Source organism: Felis catus, chromosome B1, assembly GCF_018350175.1.
Source record: "Felis catus isolate Fca126 chromosome B1, F.catus_Fca126_mat1.0, whole genome shotgun sequence".
NCBI classification, from domain to species: Eukaryota; Metazoa; Chordata; class Mammalia; order Carnivora; family Felidae; genus Felis; species Felis catus.
This window is the reverse complement of record NC_058371.1, coordinates 68,827,660-68,848,102: the sequence shown is the minus strand read 5'-3', so window position 1 is coordinate 68,848,102 and position 20,443 is coordinate 68,827,660. Positions and strand designations below refer to the sequence as shown.

Below are 20,443 nucleotides of genomic sequence, written 5' to 3'. Positions count from 1 at the left end.
TGTTGAAAAGAAGGATACATGTAATTTTTTGTTTGTTTATTGTACTTCTACATATGCCTTTAAAGTAGAGCCTGTTGTAAGAGGAATTTTAAATTGAATACCAGTGCATAGGATGTGTGTGGGTGTGTATTTCTGTGATGAATCCAAACATGGTCTTCTAGATCTTAGAGTTCTTTAAATTCTAAAAGCTTAGAGATTGACTAATAAGCCAAATCGTAATATGTTTAAACTGCCTTGTCTTTAGTGAGGTTGTGTTTTCTTTGGAAAGATGTGTATCAGAAACCTCCAGAATTATCGAAACTTAAGCGTCAACTCTCTGACCCCACAGAAGTGTAGACAAGGTCAGTGATTGAGAGCCAGTAGCCCTGGAGCTCCTTATATTGTAGCTAAAGTAGTTGCTCGTGATATTTTTATCATTTCATCATTTTTTTTTCTTGACTATTTACATTTTCCTCTATTTCCATTTACTTTAAAAAGTGTTTATTCAGTAAATAATTGAGTAGCTACTAAATGATATAGTTAGATGGAGACATTGGGTTGTCTGGTGGATATATTCAGGGAGTTCTGTGTTAGACATTTAGTAGTCTGAGAATGTGTAATGCTTCAGTATTTCTTTTTTTTTTTTAATTTTTTTTTTTTAACGTTTATTCATTTTTGGGACAGAGAGAGACAGAGCATGAACGGGGGAGGGGCAGACAGGGAGGGAGACACAGAATCGGAAACAGGCTCCAGGCTCTGAGCCATCAGCCCAGAGCCTGACGCGGGGCTCAAACTCACGGACCGTGAGATCGTGACCTGGCTGAAGTCGGACGCTTAACCGACTGCGCCACCCAGGCGCCCCTTTCAGTATTTCTTTTAAGGTGCTCTTCTGTAACTGTTCGGCTGGTTCTTCTCTGTTCTGGAACCTGTAAACATAAAAGTCAGCAATACCGTGCTGTGCTAGGGGGTACGGGATGCTCATCAACTCCCTCATCTGCTTGTATAACCTGTCTCATTTTATTTATTTTTTTAATGTTTATTTATTTTGAGAGAGAGAGAGGCAGAATGTGAGCGGGGGAGGGGTAGAGAGAGAGGGAGACACAGAATCTGAAGCAGGCTCCAGGCCCTGAGCTGTCAGCACAGGGCCTGACACAGGGCTGGAATCCACCAACTGTGAGATCATGACCTGAGCTGAAGTCAGACGCTCAGCCAACCGAGCCACCCAAATGCCCCTAACCTGTCTCATTTTAATTTAGTAACATTTCTCAAATGCCAGGTCCTGTGCTAGGGGCTAAGAATACAGGCAGAAAAGATTTAGTCCCTTCCTTCAAGGAATGGGCCCACCAATTCCTGTCAGTTTGTCCCACCCCTTGGACACTTTGTCTTTAGTCTTTCCTCTGATTTCCACCTCCGATTCTGCCTGTTTGATCCAGTGATTTAAAAATGACTCATGCTGGGCTGCCTGGGTGGCTCAGTCTTTTGAGTGTCTGACTCTTGATTGCGGCTCAGGTCATGATCCCAGGGTCATGGGATTGAGCCCCATGTCAGGCTCCTTACTGAGCATGGAGCCTGCTTGGGATTCTCTCTTTTCCTCTCTCTCTCCTTCTGCCCTTCTCCCCTGCTCACATGCTCTCTCTTTCTCTTAAATAAATAAATAAATAAATAAATAAATAAATAAATAAATAGGCAGGCTCATGATCATTTTTCATGTTTGATTTTTTAAAATATATTTCTCATACCCATTAAGTATCTCCTTTTAGAATAATTGAGCCAACTTCTCTGTCCCTTTTTGTTATCATACCTGGATCTACAGCCCTTCTAAAGTAACTCATGCTTGGAGAATCTTCCATCTATGACCTCCCCCAATGAGCCACATTGCCCTGATTACAGGAGCTGGTGATTCCAGGGGCTGGTGATGAAGCAGTTACACTTTGACCAGTTTCAAGACCTTAGATTTTTTATTTCTTTCCTTGACCGCTTGACCCTGTTTGCCCTATGGTACAATTTGCTAGTTGCCAGCCTGCTTTATCCATCACTACATAGTTACCGAGAATTTTGCATTTTAAGTTATTCATCTGTAGCCATCCTTTGGCCTTTTGGCCTCATCTAGATAGTTGGTTGTGAGAGTTGATTTATGTATGTAGCACGTGGTCACTAAATAAATACTGCTTAATCATTAAAGCTATAACTTTAAGGGAATATTTAAGTTACCCTGCCTAACCTTCTTTTGGAGAAATGGCAATAGAATCCTATACCTTATTCTAATTGTCTCCATTTTAAAAGGAGAGTTTAGTCTTTCAAAAGGAAAGGAATTTTAATATCTTGGAATATAGGGAGGGCACATATCCTTTTGCTTTCCTGTGAACATTAACAACATTTATGGTGTAATTCCTGGGTGTAAGAAAGAAATATTGATTGAATGCAGTTTTTATCACATTAAGTTTAAATGTTGAGTTGAGGACACTCCTACTATTTTAGTCACTCTAATACCCTAAATTTCTGTAGCTCCTGCTAGCAACTTCTGAACTTTTAGGCTAATGCTACCTGGAAGCATTCTGAACGTTTTGAGTGCCCCTTGGCAGTGTTGTGGAAAGTTGACCCACTGTGTTTCTCTTCCAGCATCCAGTGCTTGATGAGCCGATAGCCGAAGCTGTCTGTATTATCGCAGACACGGATAAGTGGAGTGTCCAGGTAGCCACAAGTCAGAGGAAAGTGACGGACAGCATGAAACTGGGCCAGGAGGTCTTGGTCTCTAGTCAGGTGTCCAGTTTACTTCACTCCATTTTACAGCTTTACAAGCTTCACCTCCCTGCTGATTTTGTAAGTACTTGTTCTCGTATTACCAAAGAAATATAGTTAAAAAAACACTTTTAACAATATTTTTATTATAAATTCACGACTGAAATGTATTGTTTTTAGTATAATTGGACGTTAGCCTAAGTAAAAATGGAACATGCAACATAAAACCCGCAAACAGGATAGATTTCAGTAACAATAGTTAAAACAACACGGAGTGACACTGAAATCTTTTTGGATGAGGTATACGGTAAAGGAAATAAGGTATAGGGGAAGGGATCAAACATAAAAGGAAATTTAAATTCTTCCTTTAGAGAACTCATTAGTTTTCCTTTTTTTCGATCAACATCAAGCAAACCAGTCACTGAAGGGATTGTAGTTCCTTTTGTTCAGGGACCATTCTCATAAAATTGTTAAGGATAAAACGGAATATCATTTGTGATAAACATTTAAAATTTTGAAGTACCATACCCATAGAAGATGGTATCAGTTGTGTTCCTTTTCAGGTGGGATTTTAAAATCAATTTCATAACGTTATATTAAAGGCAATAAATAGAGCCCATAAACTCCTAGAAAATGATCAACAGCTCTCCCCCAGTCACTGGAATGAATATATAAAAAATATATGTGTGTATGTGCAGAGAGACTGAGAGAAAATGTAGTTTGAGAGGGAAGGAGGGAGGGAGAAAGGTCTTAAAAGTGGAAGAGAGGCTTATGGGCACATAGCTGGGAAGAATGAAAGTGAGCTGACCTTGGGGATCTGCACTGAGGTGAAAGAGCGCCCACCTTCTCCGCTGTTACCCCTACACTCGGCTGCCCTCTGCAGCATACTCCCAGACCAGAGCATCCGTTACCTCCGCACGAGGTACAGAGCTATTTAATCACAAAGTGAGAAGCTGAATATGAATTACCCACACTAACCATGAATGGAGTGGCAATTTCTCTGAGATCTTGTGACCTACCGTTGCACCACAGTCCTCAGAGAGTCAAGACTTTCATGGCCTTCAAGAAGGTGATTTGAAGTACTGTGTGGTTGTTGTGACAGTGTGGCATGACAGGGAGACCCTGCAGTGCAGCCAGGTGAAGCCTAGGCTTTGCCATTGTTGAGCTGTGTGACAGTGGACAGTCCTGAGCATCTCTGAACCTCAGCCTTCTCACTTGTAAAACAAAGGTAGAATCCATTCAACAAGCATGTCGTGAGAACGCTCTGAAAATTCGGTCTGAGATAGTGCTTTTTAAACTTCCAAAGCACCATGCCCATGTGAGATGTTTTACCAGTCAGGGTACAGCAGTGGCCAGTGCATGGCCTTTGGGATCCAGTAGTCTAGGGTCATATCCAAGCTCCGCTACTTCCTAAATGTGTGACTTCTCAAGGTCTGCATTTCTCCATCTGTAAAGCTGAGGAAGTAAGAGAACTTATCTCATATGGTTATGAAAGTGAAATTAGAGGATTCAGGTAAAGCACTTGGAATAGTGTTACATGTGATAAGTTCTCAGGAAACAGGTACTATTAGTGTGACTACTGATAATAATCAGTTTCATGAATAATATTAATGACTGACAACACCTTTTCACCAAAATCTTTATTTGGGCTTTATACTGAAGCATACTCTCGCAGGACCTCTGTCCCAGGGGGTGATGTGAGAAGCACTTACGGGTTATGACGGCCTTACTTTTGTTCTATATTTGCGGGCAGTTTTTCTTTCTAATAGCAAGCTGCATCATGCTGATTTAGTGGCCGAACTTTGCTTTTCTATAAGGAAAGAAAGATATATTCGATTTTATACTTTTTTTTTTTTTACTATTTTAAGTATTTACCATGTTTCACATTTTTTTCTGTAATATATAGCTCTTATTACATTTGACATCTTAGTTATCCAAGCAATAAATCATTATAATTAATTCTTTTTACTTCATTTGGGCTAAAGTATGTTTTTTGGTTTGTTTTTGTTTTTGACAGACGCATGTTTAGCCACTCAGTAGTATGAATGGAATGACTTATTTAACCTGACAAAACCAAGCTGAAAGAAAATTTCATTTGCAGTTTCAAAGTTTCCCTAAAAATCACTTGACTGAAACACATGAGTAAGTGGCTATTAGAGCCTTCAGTATAAAAAAATGAAAGTAGCTATTTAAAATTTCAGAAGTTAAAAATTAAACAAATCCATCTCAGGAATAAAATCCCAGAAAAAGGGGAGGGCAGAGCCCAAAGTGGTTCTATATGATAATCAGACCTTTTATAAAAAAAATTCTAAATGATTTGATTTTGAGTTTAGTATACATTCCATATAGACCAGTGTTCTCTTTATTTCCACATTACAACATACAGCTTTCATGGGGACTATGAAAACACCATCAATTAACCATTTAAAACAAAGGATTCAACATAATGTGAATGTTCTTTTTAATATTTTATAACACTCTTATTAAAAACTTTGTGTTTATAAGAAACTGAAACTTAACGGGAGCTCCTTTTACCGCTTAGCTCTGCTTATTTGGAGGAGCATTTCCATGAGGATTGGTGAAACCTTCCTTGCTTTAATTATTACTCTTATTAGACACTTACCAGTTGTTTTTCCTCAGCACAATACATTTAAAAGATTTTAAGCCAATGAAAAACTGTAAGATTGCATCTCGAATACTTTTTCTATGATCAGCCCAGATGGTCAGGATCAACATTTTCAAATGCATCTGTTAATCTTTTTACCTTGAAAATAACAGGCGTAATGGTCTAGAAGAAAATTATGTATGATGGAATTACCCTTGCCAAAGCCGTCAGGTGTCTTACTGAAGATGCTTGGATGGCTCTGCCTGCCAAACGCAAAAGCATTTGCCTCTGGTGAAAGACACAGATGGTTGCTATTCTCTAAAAAATGAAGTTGGACACAATTCCAAGGGTAGAGATGTCCTGAGAATAATTGCCTTTTCTTTATTGTTATTAAAGACCTAGTTAAAATGCACTCTTGAGAGCAAAAACAAAAACAAAAAATTTAAAGTAACCTTGTTCCATTCACTCTACTTTTGGGGATGTATTTCGCCAAAACAATCTGAGATACAGGAAAACGACAACAAAGATGTTCTTTAAAAAATTATAGCAACAAAAACTCAGATTGCCATGTGGATAAGCAAATAATGATAATTTACATTCTCAGAAATTATTTTGCCATAAAAATTACTTTGATAAAGATTTGTTAATAACACAGGGAAAGGATTATTATAAAGTTTTTTAAAAGTAGGAAATAAATGCACTTAACGGAATGATTTCATCTATGTTAAAAATGCTTTTTAAAAAAGACTAGCAGATATGTATGAAAATCTTAATAGTCATTAGAAAAAGTAAACTGTTGTTTTATATAAACCTTTCCTTATACCTACCAGTGGTAGGGTTTGATGCGGTCTGTAATATTTATGTGTATTTGAAAGGAATGAGGTTATAGGTGTGTACTTAGAAAGGAATTAAGAGAATTCCAGCTCTTAGAATATTGGCAGAGGTTTGAATGCTGCCCCTCATCCTGAATGTTGTTGGCTCCCCAGTGCATCATGCATCTTGAAGACAGACTACAGGAGATGTACCTGAAAAGTAAGATGCTGTCTGAGTATCTGCGTGGTCACACACGAGTCCACGTGAAAGAATTAGGTGTCGTCCTGGGGTGAGTTGTGTGACATGCCGCCGTTTCTCCCTGTGATGGGGCTGACCCTAACGCTGCTCCCACCAACCACGTAGCCTGTGTCGCCCACAACCTGCGGGCCCTGGCACCCCGCTGAAACGTCATCAGACGTGTGCCCCTGCTGCTTCCCATCTTCGTAGCTGACACTGGAGTTCCGGACCTGGAAACGAGCGCAGAACTTTAAGCTAGTGGTGCTTTATGTTAGTCTTCTCCCTGGATTATTTTATGCTTGAAAGTGAAAAATTTAACCCTACTCGGCCTGCCCATTTCTAGTCCTTTCAGTAAGATGTCAAAGGCTCAGCCTCTCAGACCTGCCTTTTGCTCCCTGGAGGAGGGAAGAAAGGCCATGATCCTGGACCTTCAGGGGCCACCTGCATGTTTGCAGGGTGACAGCACTTGCCCCTCCTCCATTACAGGCCCTTTGGAAGAGGAGGCATATTGATGTTACTGATAATGTACATTGTGCTCCACAGGGTCTTTGCCAGAACTTCTCTCAGAGAAGAAATTATGACCTTTGTTAGTCTCTGCTTAATTTTTCAACAAAGAACTAACAAGAAGACACTGTGTTTATGGGGAATTGACCCCCTTAACTATGATGAGGATTCCCCTAAGTTTGAGCAAGAAAAAATTGCATATATGATGTCAGCCTTGAAATTCTCCATCAAGCCTGCTAATCAAAGTATTATTTCAAGGCTCGGGTCTTTGCATTCTTGTCAGACTTTTTCATCTTTCACACCCAGGATGTGACTTACAGTACTGTGACTCTGGTATTTCCTGTCATACATTTTTTTTCCCATACTTTATTCAAAAAATATTTTTCCCTTTTTAGGCGTTTGCTTTTGCAGTTAACTTGCAACATATCTCTTTGTTGTTGTTGTTATTGTTCCTAGTTTTTGTTTAGCTCTCTTTACCGGCTTCACACTTTGGTCCTGCTCACTAGGCTCCCCACTGCCAGATGTGTGACTTGTATTTCTAGGATCTTTCCCTGGCTGGCAGGTGTCCATGGACACTATTAGAAAGACCAGAAGGATTTATTTACCCCTCTCATCGCTAGGTCCTCTTAGTGCATGATTAGTGGGGGTCACATGCAGCCTCTCTAGCCCCTTCCCCTCCTAGTCAGAGCCAGCAGCACAAAAGGTACTGAGGAACTTCTTATGTAGCCTGAAAGGAGATCTGTAGGGAGTGTTACTGGAGAAAGCATAGAACATTCCATGAAGTAATGGCAGCTACCTTTTTAAATTTTATTTTTAATTTTTCATTTTTGGAATTCAAGGGGAAAAAAATAGGACATATTCCACGGACTGAAGCAGTCCTAATTTTTTTCAGGACATTTGGCAGCATTTAGCCAGTGACCACGCTGTAGCCGCTTCTGCTGTAAGAGAGGCAGCCGAAGCCACGTCCATTTGATGCTGTGATGTCTCTTGATTCAGTATCTGTTAGTGTCACTTTGCTCTCAGAATGCTGTGGCTCAGATGCCTAGTGAGGCTCTAAATCATGTAACCTGTTGAACAAATCCTCAAGTGTTTTGAAAAAGCTCCCACCTTCATCATTATCCTAAGACTGATTTGAGCCCAGGTGCAGAATCTCAGTATGCGCTCAGCACTGTTGGCTAGAAGAATGATGAGCCACTGGAGAAAACATTAATTGTCACAAAATATAGAAAAGTTATGGGCTTAAGATTGAGTGACCTCTGCCTTGGGAAGAACAGCCTTGTGTCCACACTTAGGCATAGCACACCAGCATCTTCCTCTGCCTCCTTGGGCGGCATCCACTGGGAGATCACAATAAAAGAACAAGTTTATTGTCTTTCCATCTCTTACTTTATCGTTAGTTTTAAGCAATGATCTGGCAAACTTGGTACCTAGCAATAATACTTTACTGTAAAATCATGCTACTTTAATATTCTTTTCTTTTTTTCAATATTCAGGATTGAATCAAACGACCTGCCTCTGTTGACTGCTATTGCCAGTACTCATTCTCCTTACGTCGCTCAGATACTCTTATAAGCTAAAGCTCAGGACAGTTCTTCCTTGGAAGAAAAAAAAAAAATCAGATTCTCAACCGAAGGCGAAAGGAGAAAGCTCTCTGTGACGTCAAAAGCATGAGAAGAGCAAACAGAAACCGTCATTCCACTGCTTTTGTTTTATTTTGTTTTGTTTCGTTCCGTTGCTTCAAGTGGATGCCTCGTTGGACAACTTAGGTTTACTTGACATAATGGCATTTGTGTTTTTCACGAATACTTTTGGCCTTTTGTTACCCATGAATCAACAGAGAGAGTGACTTTTTTGGTAGGAGAAGACATAAACACTACACTAAACACTAAGCTGTCGGTCCAGAGCGCCTGTGTGTTTGGGCAGAATAACGACAAGCGACTTTGGAGCAGGGGTAACCAGTGTACGTACCATTCCAGTAGGAGAATGTTTCAGAGTTTAGGCGTGAGCTCTCCAAATGGGAGAAAGTGTAACTTGCTATCCTAAGACAGTCAGAACAAGGTGTCTGGATTCCAGGGCAGGGTTTGCTTTTTACAAAAGGTGAAAGAAAGCAAGCCGCATTGTGCCGTCTTCCCGTCTGGTGGCCATAGGAGTTACCGCCTGACGCCAAACAGGAAAGAGGATCGACCGTTGGGAAGAGAGTGCTTTAGGGACCCACTGTTTTCACATCTTCTTGGAGTTTACCTTGTTGCAGATGCAGCCACAGGTAGGGTAGAGATGGACTGTTGGTGCAATAAACCCAGGAATCAATGTAGCATCTTAATCTCATCAAGATGTAGTTCATAGCTGCAGAGTGCACAGTCTGATACCATATATTTTATCCTCATACTTTAGAGCTTTCAGCGGCCTTTTTAGGAGAGGCCATTTACCAAAGTTATTCCTATGAGCTCAAGAGTGTTTCTGTTGCTAAATTCTTCCAGCCGAAGCCACTTTCTTCCTAAATAGTTAATACAAATGACTATTTCTACTTTAAAAGGCACAGCTGGCCTGGTGGGAAATGAAACCTGCAACAGTTCAGGATGACTAATGAAAGTAATTAGTTTGTACATTTATAAACAATCCATAAATGATCTAAATTTTTACATTATCATCTCTGTGCCTTCTAATGCCTAAGCCCTTTTCAAAACACCTCTCCAGAAACTAACTTACCCATTATAAAATCTGTCAAAATGAAGGATTGTTTATTAGCATAGTTCACTTTAAAAAAAAAAAACACCTTAAATTTTTGTTAATGTAAAAGGAACTTTACTTAGTGTACTGGTCATGAACTCTGACCATGTCAGAGTGTGTCCCAACATCCAAGATAAAGGAGGAGAGTTTAAAAATATTGATTGTTAAAAGACCGGTGCTAATCTAGCCAATCAGAAGATTGTCAGCACCTTGCAGATCTTGCATACAGTTGATTATAACCAGGCTCTCATTTCCTTAACACCATTTTATAAATTAATTCCAGTCTTTTTCATGCATCCATTTGTACCCAAGATTATGAAGTAACTTTCCTTCTAGGGCTTAGAATGACTTCAGATTTTTTATTTGATACAGTCCTGATTCTGAACACCAAGTGACATAAATTTGTTTCTTCTTTTACAAATGCAAGTTCATTATGCAAGTACCAATGGAGAAAAATGGGTGTAATAATTCTTTAGGAATAGGTCAGAACTGCTACCTTTTCTTCTCTCTCTCTTTTTTATGATGTGAAATGTAGGTGGGTGCATTAAGGCTCTTAATAAGATCTTTAATTTTTATTTTATATCTTTCTTTCGTGAGATTGAAGTTTTCCAGCCTTTTTATGTTTTTCTCATCCCTTTCGTCTAACATCTGAGTTTGGTGTTCTAACGCCTCTATCCATGATGTCACTGCCTGTTGTTGTGTTACCCAGAGAATGAACCTCACCTGTGGCTCAGCTCACTCGTCATTTGTTTCTCGTTATGTGTGAATAAATTATAATAGCTGACATTGTATCATTTCCATCTGCACCAGTTCAGAGCATTCCCCTCATCTCTGTTTCCCTTTTCCTTGTTTACACGTTTTGAGCACTTTCCCTCATCCACCACCTTCCACGGTTTCGTAGAAAATAACTAGATACAGAACCAGTTTCATTCAAAATGTGTACGTAGTGGCATGTTGAAAATTAGACCCACATAGGGGGAAATTGGGCTTTAAATGGCTGATTCTAAACTCCATACATAAAAATTTAGCCCAGTTGTCTCAAAGCCTGAGAAAATTTAATCTGCCTCTTAATCTACTGTTCTAAAACTCTCTCTTGGAAAATGTCTGTTGGAAACTACAGGTGGGTCACATGTGGGGGTTGTCTCAGTGACACTCAGGATTCCAGTCAGAACCTAATCCTCACATCTATTGCCTACAAAAACAGACCAAGAATGTTGCTGCTCTTTTATAATCCTCCTCTAAATAACATTCAAGTTTTCTTTGTCTTAAATTCAGCCTCTTCCCAAAAGTGGAAAAGAAAAAACTCTCATGGAATTGTGTTGAGATACACCCACTCACACCACCCAGTGGCTTCATTCTGTCTTAGCCCAAGAGGCAAGAAAGGGATCCCACCCTCTCCCAATGCCCACTTCAAGAAAAAATTAAAATTAAAAAACAAAAAAAAGAAAAAAAAAAAAAGAGAAAAGTAAACTACCTCAGTTGACAGGATTCCACCTTTAGGGTTTCTTCAACTTTTAAGTCTTACCTGTTGAGTGTAACTTTTGTAGCATCTTGCTTTTTCAAGCAAGCTAGTGAGGCATGACAGAGCAGAAGTGTGTAAATGTTACTGTGATGGACCTCTTTCTAGCATGTTGCAGTTTTATTTTTAATAGATCGACGAGTGATATGAATGTAAAGATAATTGTGTACGTTTAAACATGACAATGAAAATTTAAAATGTAGCTTCCATACTTGTGCATAATTCCAAAGTATTTTATTTTTATCAGTGTTAAATAGCTTTTTGTACAGGCTTCAATCCATTTTTCTGAAGTGTGCTGTTTTTTAATAAAAGTAACTATAATCTTTTCACATCCCATGGAACTGCCGTTTACACATCGCAACTTTTTAAACTTAACCATATTTTTCAAAAGTAACTTTTTTGGAGGGAGGAAAGTCCCTGCTTGCTAAGTGACACTAAACTGTCGTTTAGGCTCTTATAATTAGGTCCTGAGATTTTATAAAAATTTAGTCTGTAGCTTTTTAGGTTCTTCACTAGAGTTGGTTGTACATAAAAATAAAGAATATAAAGCGGCCCTAAAATTCTTTTAAATGTCTGGATTTTCCCACTAATATGTACTTTTGAAAGTATTTTGTTCATGCATACTTTCACCATTAAATTGAAAAAGTCTTTAGCTTCTCTTGGTAAATGTGAACCATTTGTTTTTTTTATTGTGCTGTGGGGGAGGGGATATTTTAATATAATATTTACCTAAATCAAGCAGCCCCCATCTGAGTGTTAATTTCTAAATGTCAGAAGTTTGGTGACTATATATCTTGGGAGCAAGGTTGCAATATGCTTACATTTAAGTGGTGTTTAAAAAAGGAGAAAATTCTGGGATTTGTTATTATTGAAGCTCCAGTAAGACAAATTGATAGGTCTTTATATTTTTGATCAGGTAAATAGATATCAGTGTCAATGTATAGAAATTTTTTCTTAAAACTTGTTCATGTATTATTTTGATCCATTTTTCTGTGGCATTTGGTGCAATAAACCTTTTGAATTTATCTTGAACATTTTCCTGGTACTGCATGTGGTTTGTTACATTTAATCTCAGAACTTAAAAACCTAGAGGTCTCATTTCCATTAGTTCATGCTGAAACAAGTTGGTAATATATGTCAGTGATTTTCAGCAGGGGTGTTTGGGAAATGTAGGGACATTTTTGGTTAGCATAATGGTGGGTGACGGGTACTGGCACATAGCGGATGGGGGCCGAGGATGGTAAGAGAAAGGTCATGTAATGTACGGGACACCCCACGGAATGAGAGCTTGTCCCACCTCCTGCATGACTTTTATAAATGTTCTGCCGGACAGTCCTGTGGGTGAAAAACCTGTTTATAATTATCTAGGCTGAGAATTTAATTCTGCTTTACGTAAAAGCACAATGTGTTTCTCACATGATTTTAATATATGCTGAATTTTCCAGGAATGCCACTGTTGTATAAATCGAGGGAAGACTTTACTTTGTACGATTCAGAATTTTTACAAGAATTAACATAAATTTGGAAAACAACCTTACCGACCGCTACTGTATTCATGAATTTGAGTCATTTGTACATCTGCATCCGTCTTCCTTTGTAATTGTAGCATTCCTGCAGACGGCATATAGATGTAAGATCTGCCTGCTCCGTTACATTTCCTGTTCTAATCTAGTGTTTCAATGTCTGTGTATTAAAATATATTTTAATAGGTTACTTTTTAAATAGTACATCTAGAGCATTATATTGGTGTGTTATAAATTATGTGTGGAAGTAGGTTATATTCTATATGAATTTTATTTTAGGAAAGTAAAGGGCATTATATAATATTTGCTATGTAAAAGATGAGGTCATTCATATATATATATATAAAGTCTCAGAAAAAGAAAATGCTTTTATGTATAATTTTTGTAACATACATAATACCATACTGAATCATGTCATCTTAAAGACCATAGGGAGAACTAACATTAGGTATCTCAAACTCCCTTATTGATTAAATGAAAATTTCAAAAGTGTTTCCCTACTCCCTCAAGCAACTTTAAAATCATGCCATTGGTAAAGAACTTAAGCACATACATACATACATGCCGCCTTGCTTCTCAGTTCCCTGGTGCCTAGACTGTTCTGTCAGGTGCGTTATAGAAAATCCCCACACCTGGATGAGATGGGTACTGTGACAGTTAATTTTATGTGTCAGCTTGGGTTAGGCCATGATATCCAGATATTAGGGTCAAACACCAGTGTGGAAGTTTCTGTGAAGGTATCTTTTTAGATGAGATTGAGATTTATTTTCTAAGCTTGGTTGATATATTCTTTAATCCTTATCAATTCACTTATCCATTCAACAAATATTTCGGTGCTAGGTGCTGGTCAAAGTGGAAAAAGCAGTCCAAGTGAGATCTTCCTGGTGGCCAAAGGGGCGGGTTGGGGGGCGGTTCTGCATTATAGACTGAGCACCTATAATAACCTATCGATCAGGGATCAGGCCGTGCCAGCTACCTGAGAATCTGGAAACCAGGTTGGGAGGCAGAGGGGAATGCCTCCAGAGGGGGTGGGAGGGGGAGGTTGCTTAAAACATGTCCCACTTTGGGTTATATTAGGTAGGACCTGGTTTTCAGCAAGGAGATGAAGGTTCAGGGAGGTGACTGACAAAATTGCTGTTTCTCCCTAAGTGTTTGCTACTTGAGGGCTGACTTCCCGCAGGGCATTTCCACGGAGGGCCTTGGAGCTACCAAGCAGGAAAGTAACAGAGTCCTGCTAACAAGTGAGTCACCGAGCCCAGAGCCGAGGCAGGGTGGGGCGGGGATGATCTGCCTCTAGCAAAACCGTAGGTTACAGGCTTCGCACCTGCAGACCTGTGTGTCTGATCAGCAACCCTTCTCCCTTCCAAGGTCCACGTTGTCTTCTTACAGCTTCCTTCTTGTAGACTCCTTCAGTTAGCATGGCCCGTGCTCCAGATGCAGGTGGTGTCTTTGGACAGGGTGAACGTTGGCTGGCTGGGTTCAGATCCTGACTCGGCTGCCTACCAGCTATGTGACACTGGACAAGTTTCTCAACCTCTCTGGCCTCGATGATCACAGCTGTGAAATGAGGGTGATAATAGGTTCAACCTGCTCTAGGATCCTGAGGATCCAGATGGATACTAACGACTACAGGGCAGCACACCTGGCTGGGCTGCTGTGCGAGCAGGGTTCTTTCCCCACAGAGGGGACAGACCTGAAGAGCCCATTAAGTTGGGGCACGTTGTGCTAGTCTCAGTCCTCACAGCTAACTACAGGCTTTGGGGAGAACCAATGAGGAAAGAAATATACGCCCGCCAGGTAAAGCCAGGGAAAGGGGGAGGGTCTCAGGCGAGACAGGAGGGGAGGTGGGTCGGACAGAGACCCACGCACAGTCACAGAGGTTCCCGCTCCTGCTGTAGTTCGCTCCCCGCCCCAGCCGGGCCCTGCCTGGTGGCCAGTACTGAAGCTCCTCTCACAGAAGGGGGCTTCGAGCATGCAGACTGCTCTCATCCCAAAGCTCCCCTACCACAGACTGCATCCCACGCCCCAGCCCCAGTTCTCCTGCCTTGGGCCAGAGCTGGGGGTGGAGTGGGGGGAGGGGCTGAGGCTAGTGCTCTGAAGAGATTAACTTTTAAATGAATAGGTTTTCAGTAAAGCAGATTACCCACCATCACGTGGGTGGGCGTCATCCAGTCAGTTGAAGGATTTAAGAGATTGAAGTCCCCAATGAAGAGGAAATTCTGCCTCCAGACTGCCTTTGGACCTGAACTGCAACGTCACTCTTGCCTAGTCTCCAGCCTTGTTGGCCTACCCTGCCCATTTTGCATCTGCCAGCCTCCACAATCCTGTGAGCCAATTCCTAATTCCTTCAACTCAATCAGTCTGTCTATCTGTCCATCTTTGTGGTTCTATGTCTCAGAAGAACCTTGGCTGATACAGGTACTTCAGATATAAGTAGGATGATATATATTATGACCCCCCCCCCAAAAGCAGTTGGATGGTCAGAATATTGTCATGCCAGATTATAAGAAGCAGGCTTTGAAGCAAAGATCTTTAACACAGTAAACAGTACAGGCAGCAGTTATCCTGTAAAAGCTGAGATACAAGTCCTAGATAGTCTTTGGGTATATGCGGCAAGGGAGATGTGGGAGGATAGGGAAAGTGTGTTAGAAATAAGCCTCTGGGGGCACCTGGCTGGCTCAGGTGATTAATAAGGGTCCGACTCTTGGTTTTGGCTCAGGTGGTGATCTCACGGCTTCTCTGTGGGTTCGAGCCCTGCATCCGGCTCTGTGCTGACAGTGTGGAGCCTGCTTGGGATTCTCTCTCTGTGCCCCTCCCCCACTTGCACTGTCTCTGTCTCCCTCAAAATAAATAAATAAAAAAAGAAAAGAAAAAGCCCTCTGAGATGGCAAGGAAGGAGGTAGCACTTCCTTCACAGTGGGAGCAAAAAACGCTCCCTCCCTGTAAGGATTAACCCCTGCAGTGCTGTGTTAATTCCTAGAGCCATGCATCTCGCTCAGCTTTCTTAGTACCTTCAGTCAGCATTTATCATCCGTCCCCCTTTCTCACCTGCACGTTCTCAATCTACAGACTATAGTCAAAGTGTAAACAAAAATTGTTTCTCCCTTGTTAAATTTTTGTTCTGTGTCTTCCTGCCCCCTCTTTATCCCAAATTTCTTTTTCCATTGGCAACTAAGTGTTTTATAGGGCACTGGCTTCTTTGCAAACTACTCATTCTCTGCGTGTTGCCCCCTACCCTGCTCCCACCCCTCATGAATTCTGCGGTGTTCTTTGGCCTCCTTCTCTTCCCATGGGGAGAACTGTTGAATCTGCTACTTTCTTTGTGTCTCAGACGCATCACCTCTTCTCCTTTCTCTTTGCCTTCTTTCAGTCCCTCTTCATTTCTCAACTGAGTTCCCAAAATGCCTCAGAACTCCTCTTTCTGCCATATCAAACAGTTGTAATCAGTCTTCTAGGCTGATGTCTAAATCCCTCCAAAAATGAAAGTTTAATACTGTTACTTCTGTTTGAAAGCCCAGCAAAATCCAAGCTTGTTAGCACCATGCACTCAAACAACTGGTTCCTCTTCCTCAGCCACTTCACGAGATACCCTCTGCGTGCTATTTATTATCCAGCCATCTTGAACCACATGCACTTCCCCAAAGTCACTACACGAACATTGCCTTTGCCCTGCCTGTCCTTTCTTGTCTCCCTTTCCCCTGTGGTCCAAGCCCCTCCAGTTCCTAGCTCAAACTGCAGTTTAAACCTTGCTGCTCAAGGTCCCAGACTAGCAACAGCTGCATTGCCTAGAAGTTCATAGAAATGCAGACCCCAAGCCCTGTCCCAGCCCGGCTGAATCAGAATCTGTGTCTTTATTCGGTCCCTAAGTGATTGATACGCACATTAAAATTTGAGAATTATTGACTTTGGATTCAACGTGAGTGAACAGATGAGGGAAAGAATTTACCAATCACTGAGATTATGTCCATGTATTGGAATGAAAGGGGGTAATGAGAACATTTGCAAGCAAAGAAATGAAATAGAAATGGATGGTGCTAAAAGTGCATGTAATATACACGTAAAATTGACAACACTTAAGTGGCTATTACTTATGTGAAAAAAAAAGTTAACCAAAAATCAAGAAGGGAAAATAACATAAACTAGAAGATTGAACTTTAAATTAAAAAAAAAAAAAGGGGGGGGGGAATACAGTAGAAGAAACAGTGTAGAAATTTGCCCCATATGTAAGAGCATTTTTAAAGAGCATTTTGTTTTGGATAAATGTATAAAGAATGATACATAATGTTAAATATCATAAATTGTACTTTTAGAAACATTGTAATTAAGCTTCAAATGTAGATTTATAAATAAAGATCCAAACTCAAGAATGTGAATATAAAATATCCCATTTTCAACCATCTATCTTCATGAGAAAAGGGATTTCCCTCAAAGCCCCCCAGTACCATTGACATTTATTTCATTGAGGCTGTTTTCAGTACATGGTTTTGATTCTTGCAGCATAAAATGGAAAATGTGCTGGCATCCCAGGTAAGTGTAGCAGTGGTAACCACTCATTGGTGGCTGGTGTAAAGCATTATGTTAGAGGCTTGACACATGTTATATTCATTATTGGCTTTTGAATATATAAGAACAGTTGCTTCAAGTCATTTTCACTGAAGAGGATTTACATTACGGGGGGTGGGCGGGGGGGGGGCAGGCTGGAGTACTTGTTGAAGTATCATCCACAAGAATCCTGTGAGATGGTCCAAAAACTGGACATAGGGAACAAGTTTCTAATGTATATCTAGAAATTTAGAAGAAAGACTAGTTTATAAAAAGAAAGATTACTTGGGGTGATATAGTATTTTGTTTATCTCTGGAAGGGAAAAGATGTGTCCAAGTGATTAATTAACCTTACTAACAATGAGTTAAACTCTCGTCAGGTGCCTCTTTGATGTGAAGCACTGAGAATGACATGATGTCACTTAGCTGAGGTTCCTGCCCAAAACACATAACCAGAATCTATTCATGAGAAACCGTCAGATAAACCCAAGTTAAGAGATATTCTACAGAACTGGTCTAGACTCTTCAAAAATGTCAGTGCTATAAAAGACCAAGACTGAGGAACTGTTCTAAATTGAAGGAGACATGGGGACTAAATGCAATATGTAATTCTAGATTGGATCCTGGATGAGGAGAAACTACAAAAGACATTATTGGCTCAATTAATAAAATTTGATTATGAACTATAGATAATTACATTGTATCAATGTTAAACTCCCTAAATCTTAGAATTGTACCGTGGTTATATGAGAGACCACCTTTGTTCTTAGGAATATACCCTGAAATGTTTAGGGGTAAGGAAGAATCATGTCTGCAACTTAACCTCACATGATTTGGAAAAACAAATGTACACACACACACACATTTAGAAAGCATTAAAGCAAATAAACAAGTGACTGTTCTCGATAAAGAATATCAGAGTTCACTTTGTACTATTCTTGCAACTCTTCTGTAAATTTGAAATCATTTCAAAATAAAAAGTCTTAACACGTTTTTTTTTTGTTTTGTTTTTTTGTTTTAATGTGCAACTCTCCATTGGATTTAGTGAATGATAGAAGGAGACATTTGGGATTGTTTAATCCATGATTGCTCCAATCCTACACAAAATTAGTTCAGTGACGGAAGGTAACTAACCCAACCTTCATCCACACACACTACAATAAATCATTTCATTTGGAACCAGCCCAAAAATCAGACCACGGAGGAATGTTAGCAGCTGAACTGCTCCCTTTTTTAATACAAAGTTCCCCTGGGGTCAGGATCTACCAAGGAGGACTTCCATGGCTCCTTCACAGAATGTTTCAAATAGATGTAATTAATTGCTAATGAATCAGATCTCTGGTGATGGAGGTCAAGCAGTCGTCTTAGGGAGTTGGCAAGATTCTTCGATGGAGCAAGGAGACTGTCTTCATGTAGGAAATAGGAATCTTTGGATTAATGAGAGCTATCCCATTTCCTTTCTTTTGTGGAAATGAGACTCAATATGGAAATACTGGATTACTATAAAATGCATTGTGCTGTGGAATTATGCAAAATGACCCTAGGAAATAATTATTCATTTGTATATACTTACACATTCTTTACTTGATTCTTACGAGCAGTCTTATCAAATATTCTGTACAAATACTAATTCCCCACTTTACTTACAAAAAAACCCATATAGAGAAACTATGCAACCTGCTCAAGTTTTCCTAGATAGTAATGGGAAAAACTTGAATTTGAACTGATCTACTGTTTTAGGAAGTGTCACAAAACCGTCTGCAACAGTCTTGACAGGACTTACAGATTTACCTCCATTTCATACGCTGAGAGCTTTCTCAGCTTTTGCAAACCAAGGAGAAAGCTATTTTCTCCAGGTTCACCCGTATGTTAAATAAGCACTTGTAAGGATTGAAATCTACAATATCTTGTTTTATTTAGCTATAAAATGGAATAATACCCAGCTACCCACAGTATGGGCATTACTGTGGAAATCCCATATAAATTTCAAAATGTTCTCACGGGTTAAAAGGAACCACAAAACTGATTGTTTATCAGTATTACTATTAAATAGGATTCTCTAATTCATGTTGAAATAATTTGATGTTTTCTATGATGATTCAGGAAAGCAAATGATCGTACCTCCTTTCTTGGTCGCTTTGGCAGCTTCGGTTGTTTGGAAGCTCTTGGCAATTCTGCCGTGCTCTGCCTGACAAGGACAGCCGCTTTGGAATTTCTTTGATCGGTGTTCTCATAATCACCCATATGCCAGGCAATAGAACCACGACTGAATCTTCCTTGCATATCCATAATATAAGGTTTTGGTTGCCTGAAACAGGAACAAATTGGTTGGCTCTCAAATTGGAAAGATCTAGAAACAAGGTCATTAGTTTCCAGAGACTTGAGATTTGTCTGTCTTATGATTCAAGATTTGTCTGTTTCTCTTGTGATTAGAGAGGATTTCTAGCCATGTGGCTTGACAAAGCTAAGGACCTGAGCCATCAGCCAGTGTTCTGAGAAGTTTCTGGACTCTGCCTAGGCCACTGCCTAGGCCACTCCAGCCAGCTGCTGGAGGCTCAGGAAACCACCTCCCAGGATAGATACCTATCTAGGAACCTTGTTCATGAATTCACCCCTGTATCATGACTGCTCCTCGTGTCCTTCAGAGCCATACATACAGGATGCTCGGAGGCATGTTCAAGCTGAGACCTCATGAGACCTATGAGTTCTGCAGGACATGGTCTCTCTATCTTGAGATCTCAGGGGAATTCAGAAAAAAACCTAACTTCATGATTCCAGAGTCTGACATTGGACAGTATTGTTAGAGGAAACATCTACGCTTCATTCTCTTTCCCCATTGAAATCCTGGTCTAGGTTCCAACATCCCTAAATTAGAATACTATCTAAGTCCTGCCTTCCCATTATAAAGGGCCAGCTCTGAGGTGCCTGGATGGTTCAGTCAGTTAAGCATCCAACTTTGGCTCAAGTCATGATCTCAGTCTGTGAGTTCAAGCCCTGCATTGGGCTCTGTGCTCACAGCTCAGAGCCTAGAACCTGCTTCTGATTCTGTGTCTCCCTCTCTCTCTGCCCCTCCCCCCGCCTCACAAAAATAAAAAATAAACATTGAAAAAAAAAAAAAAAGGCCACCTCTGGGGAAAAAGCAAAAAGGATCCTAGGATGGGATTTACCATCTCATTTGGAAGCCTGTTGTTCTGGAGAGCCTCTTGGAGCCCCTTACATACCATTCCTCTGCCTGGGGACTCAGAACCTCCTGGC

At 40.3% G+C, this 20,443-nt stretch overlaps 2 protein-coding genes across 8 annotated transcripts in view; one reads left to right on the top strand and one right to left on the bottom strand.

Annotated features, from left to right (window-relative positions):
- FNIP2 (folliculin interacting protein 2) overlaps nucleotides 1–12,155 on the top strand; it is a 133,864-nt gene extending 121,709 nt beyond the window's left edge. For 5 of the 6 annotated variants that reach the window (XM_023252722.2, XM_023252720.2, XM_023252721.2 and 2 more), the window contains 3 exons: nucleotides 2,599–2,799; nucleotides 6,310–6,425; nucleotides 8,371–12,155. In XM_023252722.2, the coding sequence (XP_023108490.1) occupies nucleotides 2,599–2,799; nucleotides 6,310–6,425; nucleotides 8,371–8,449 (396 nt within the window). In that variant the 3' untranslated portion in view covers nucleotides 8,450–12,155. The remainder of the gene's footprint in view (nucleotides 1–2,598; nucleotides 2,800–6,309; nucleotides 6,426–8,370) is intronic. The other variant, XM_023252723.2, reaches the window with a different exon arrangement.
- The window catches only part of CB1H4orf45 (chromosome B1 C4orf45 homolog), a 98,118-nt gene continuing 82,018 nt past the window's right edge, over nucleotides 4,344–20,443 (bottom strand). Inside the window, exons 4-5 of one of the 2 annotated variants that reach the window (XM_045055730.1) lie at nucleotides 19,310–19,496; nucleotides 4,344–4,528 (exon numbers count right to left, since the gene is read on the bottom strand). In XM_045055730.1, the coding sequence (XP_044911665.1) occupies nucleotides 4,481–4,528; nucleotides 19,310–19,496 (235 nt within the window). In that variant the 3' untranslated portion in view covers nucleotides 4,344–4,480. The other variant, XM_045055729.1, reaches the window with a different exon arrangement.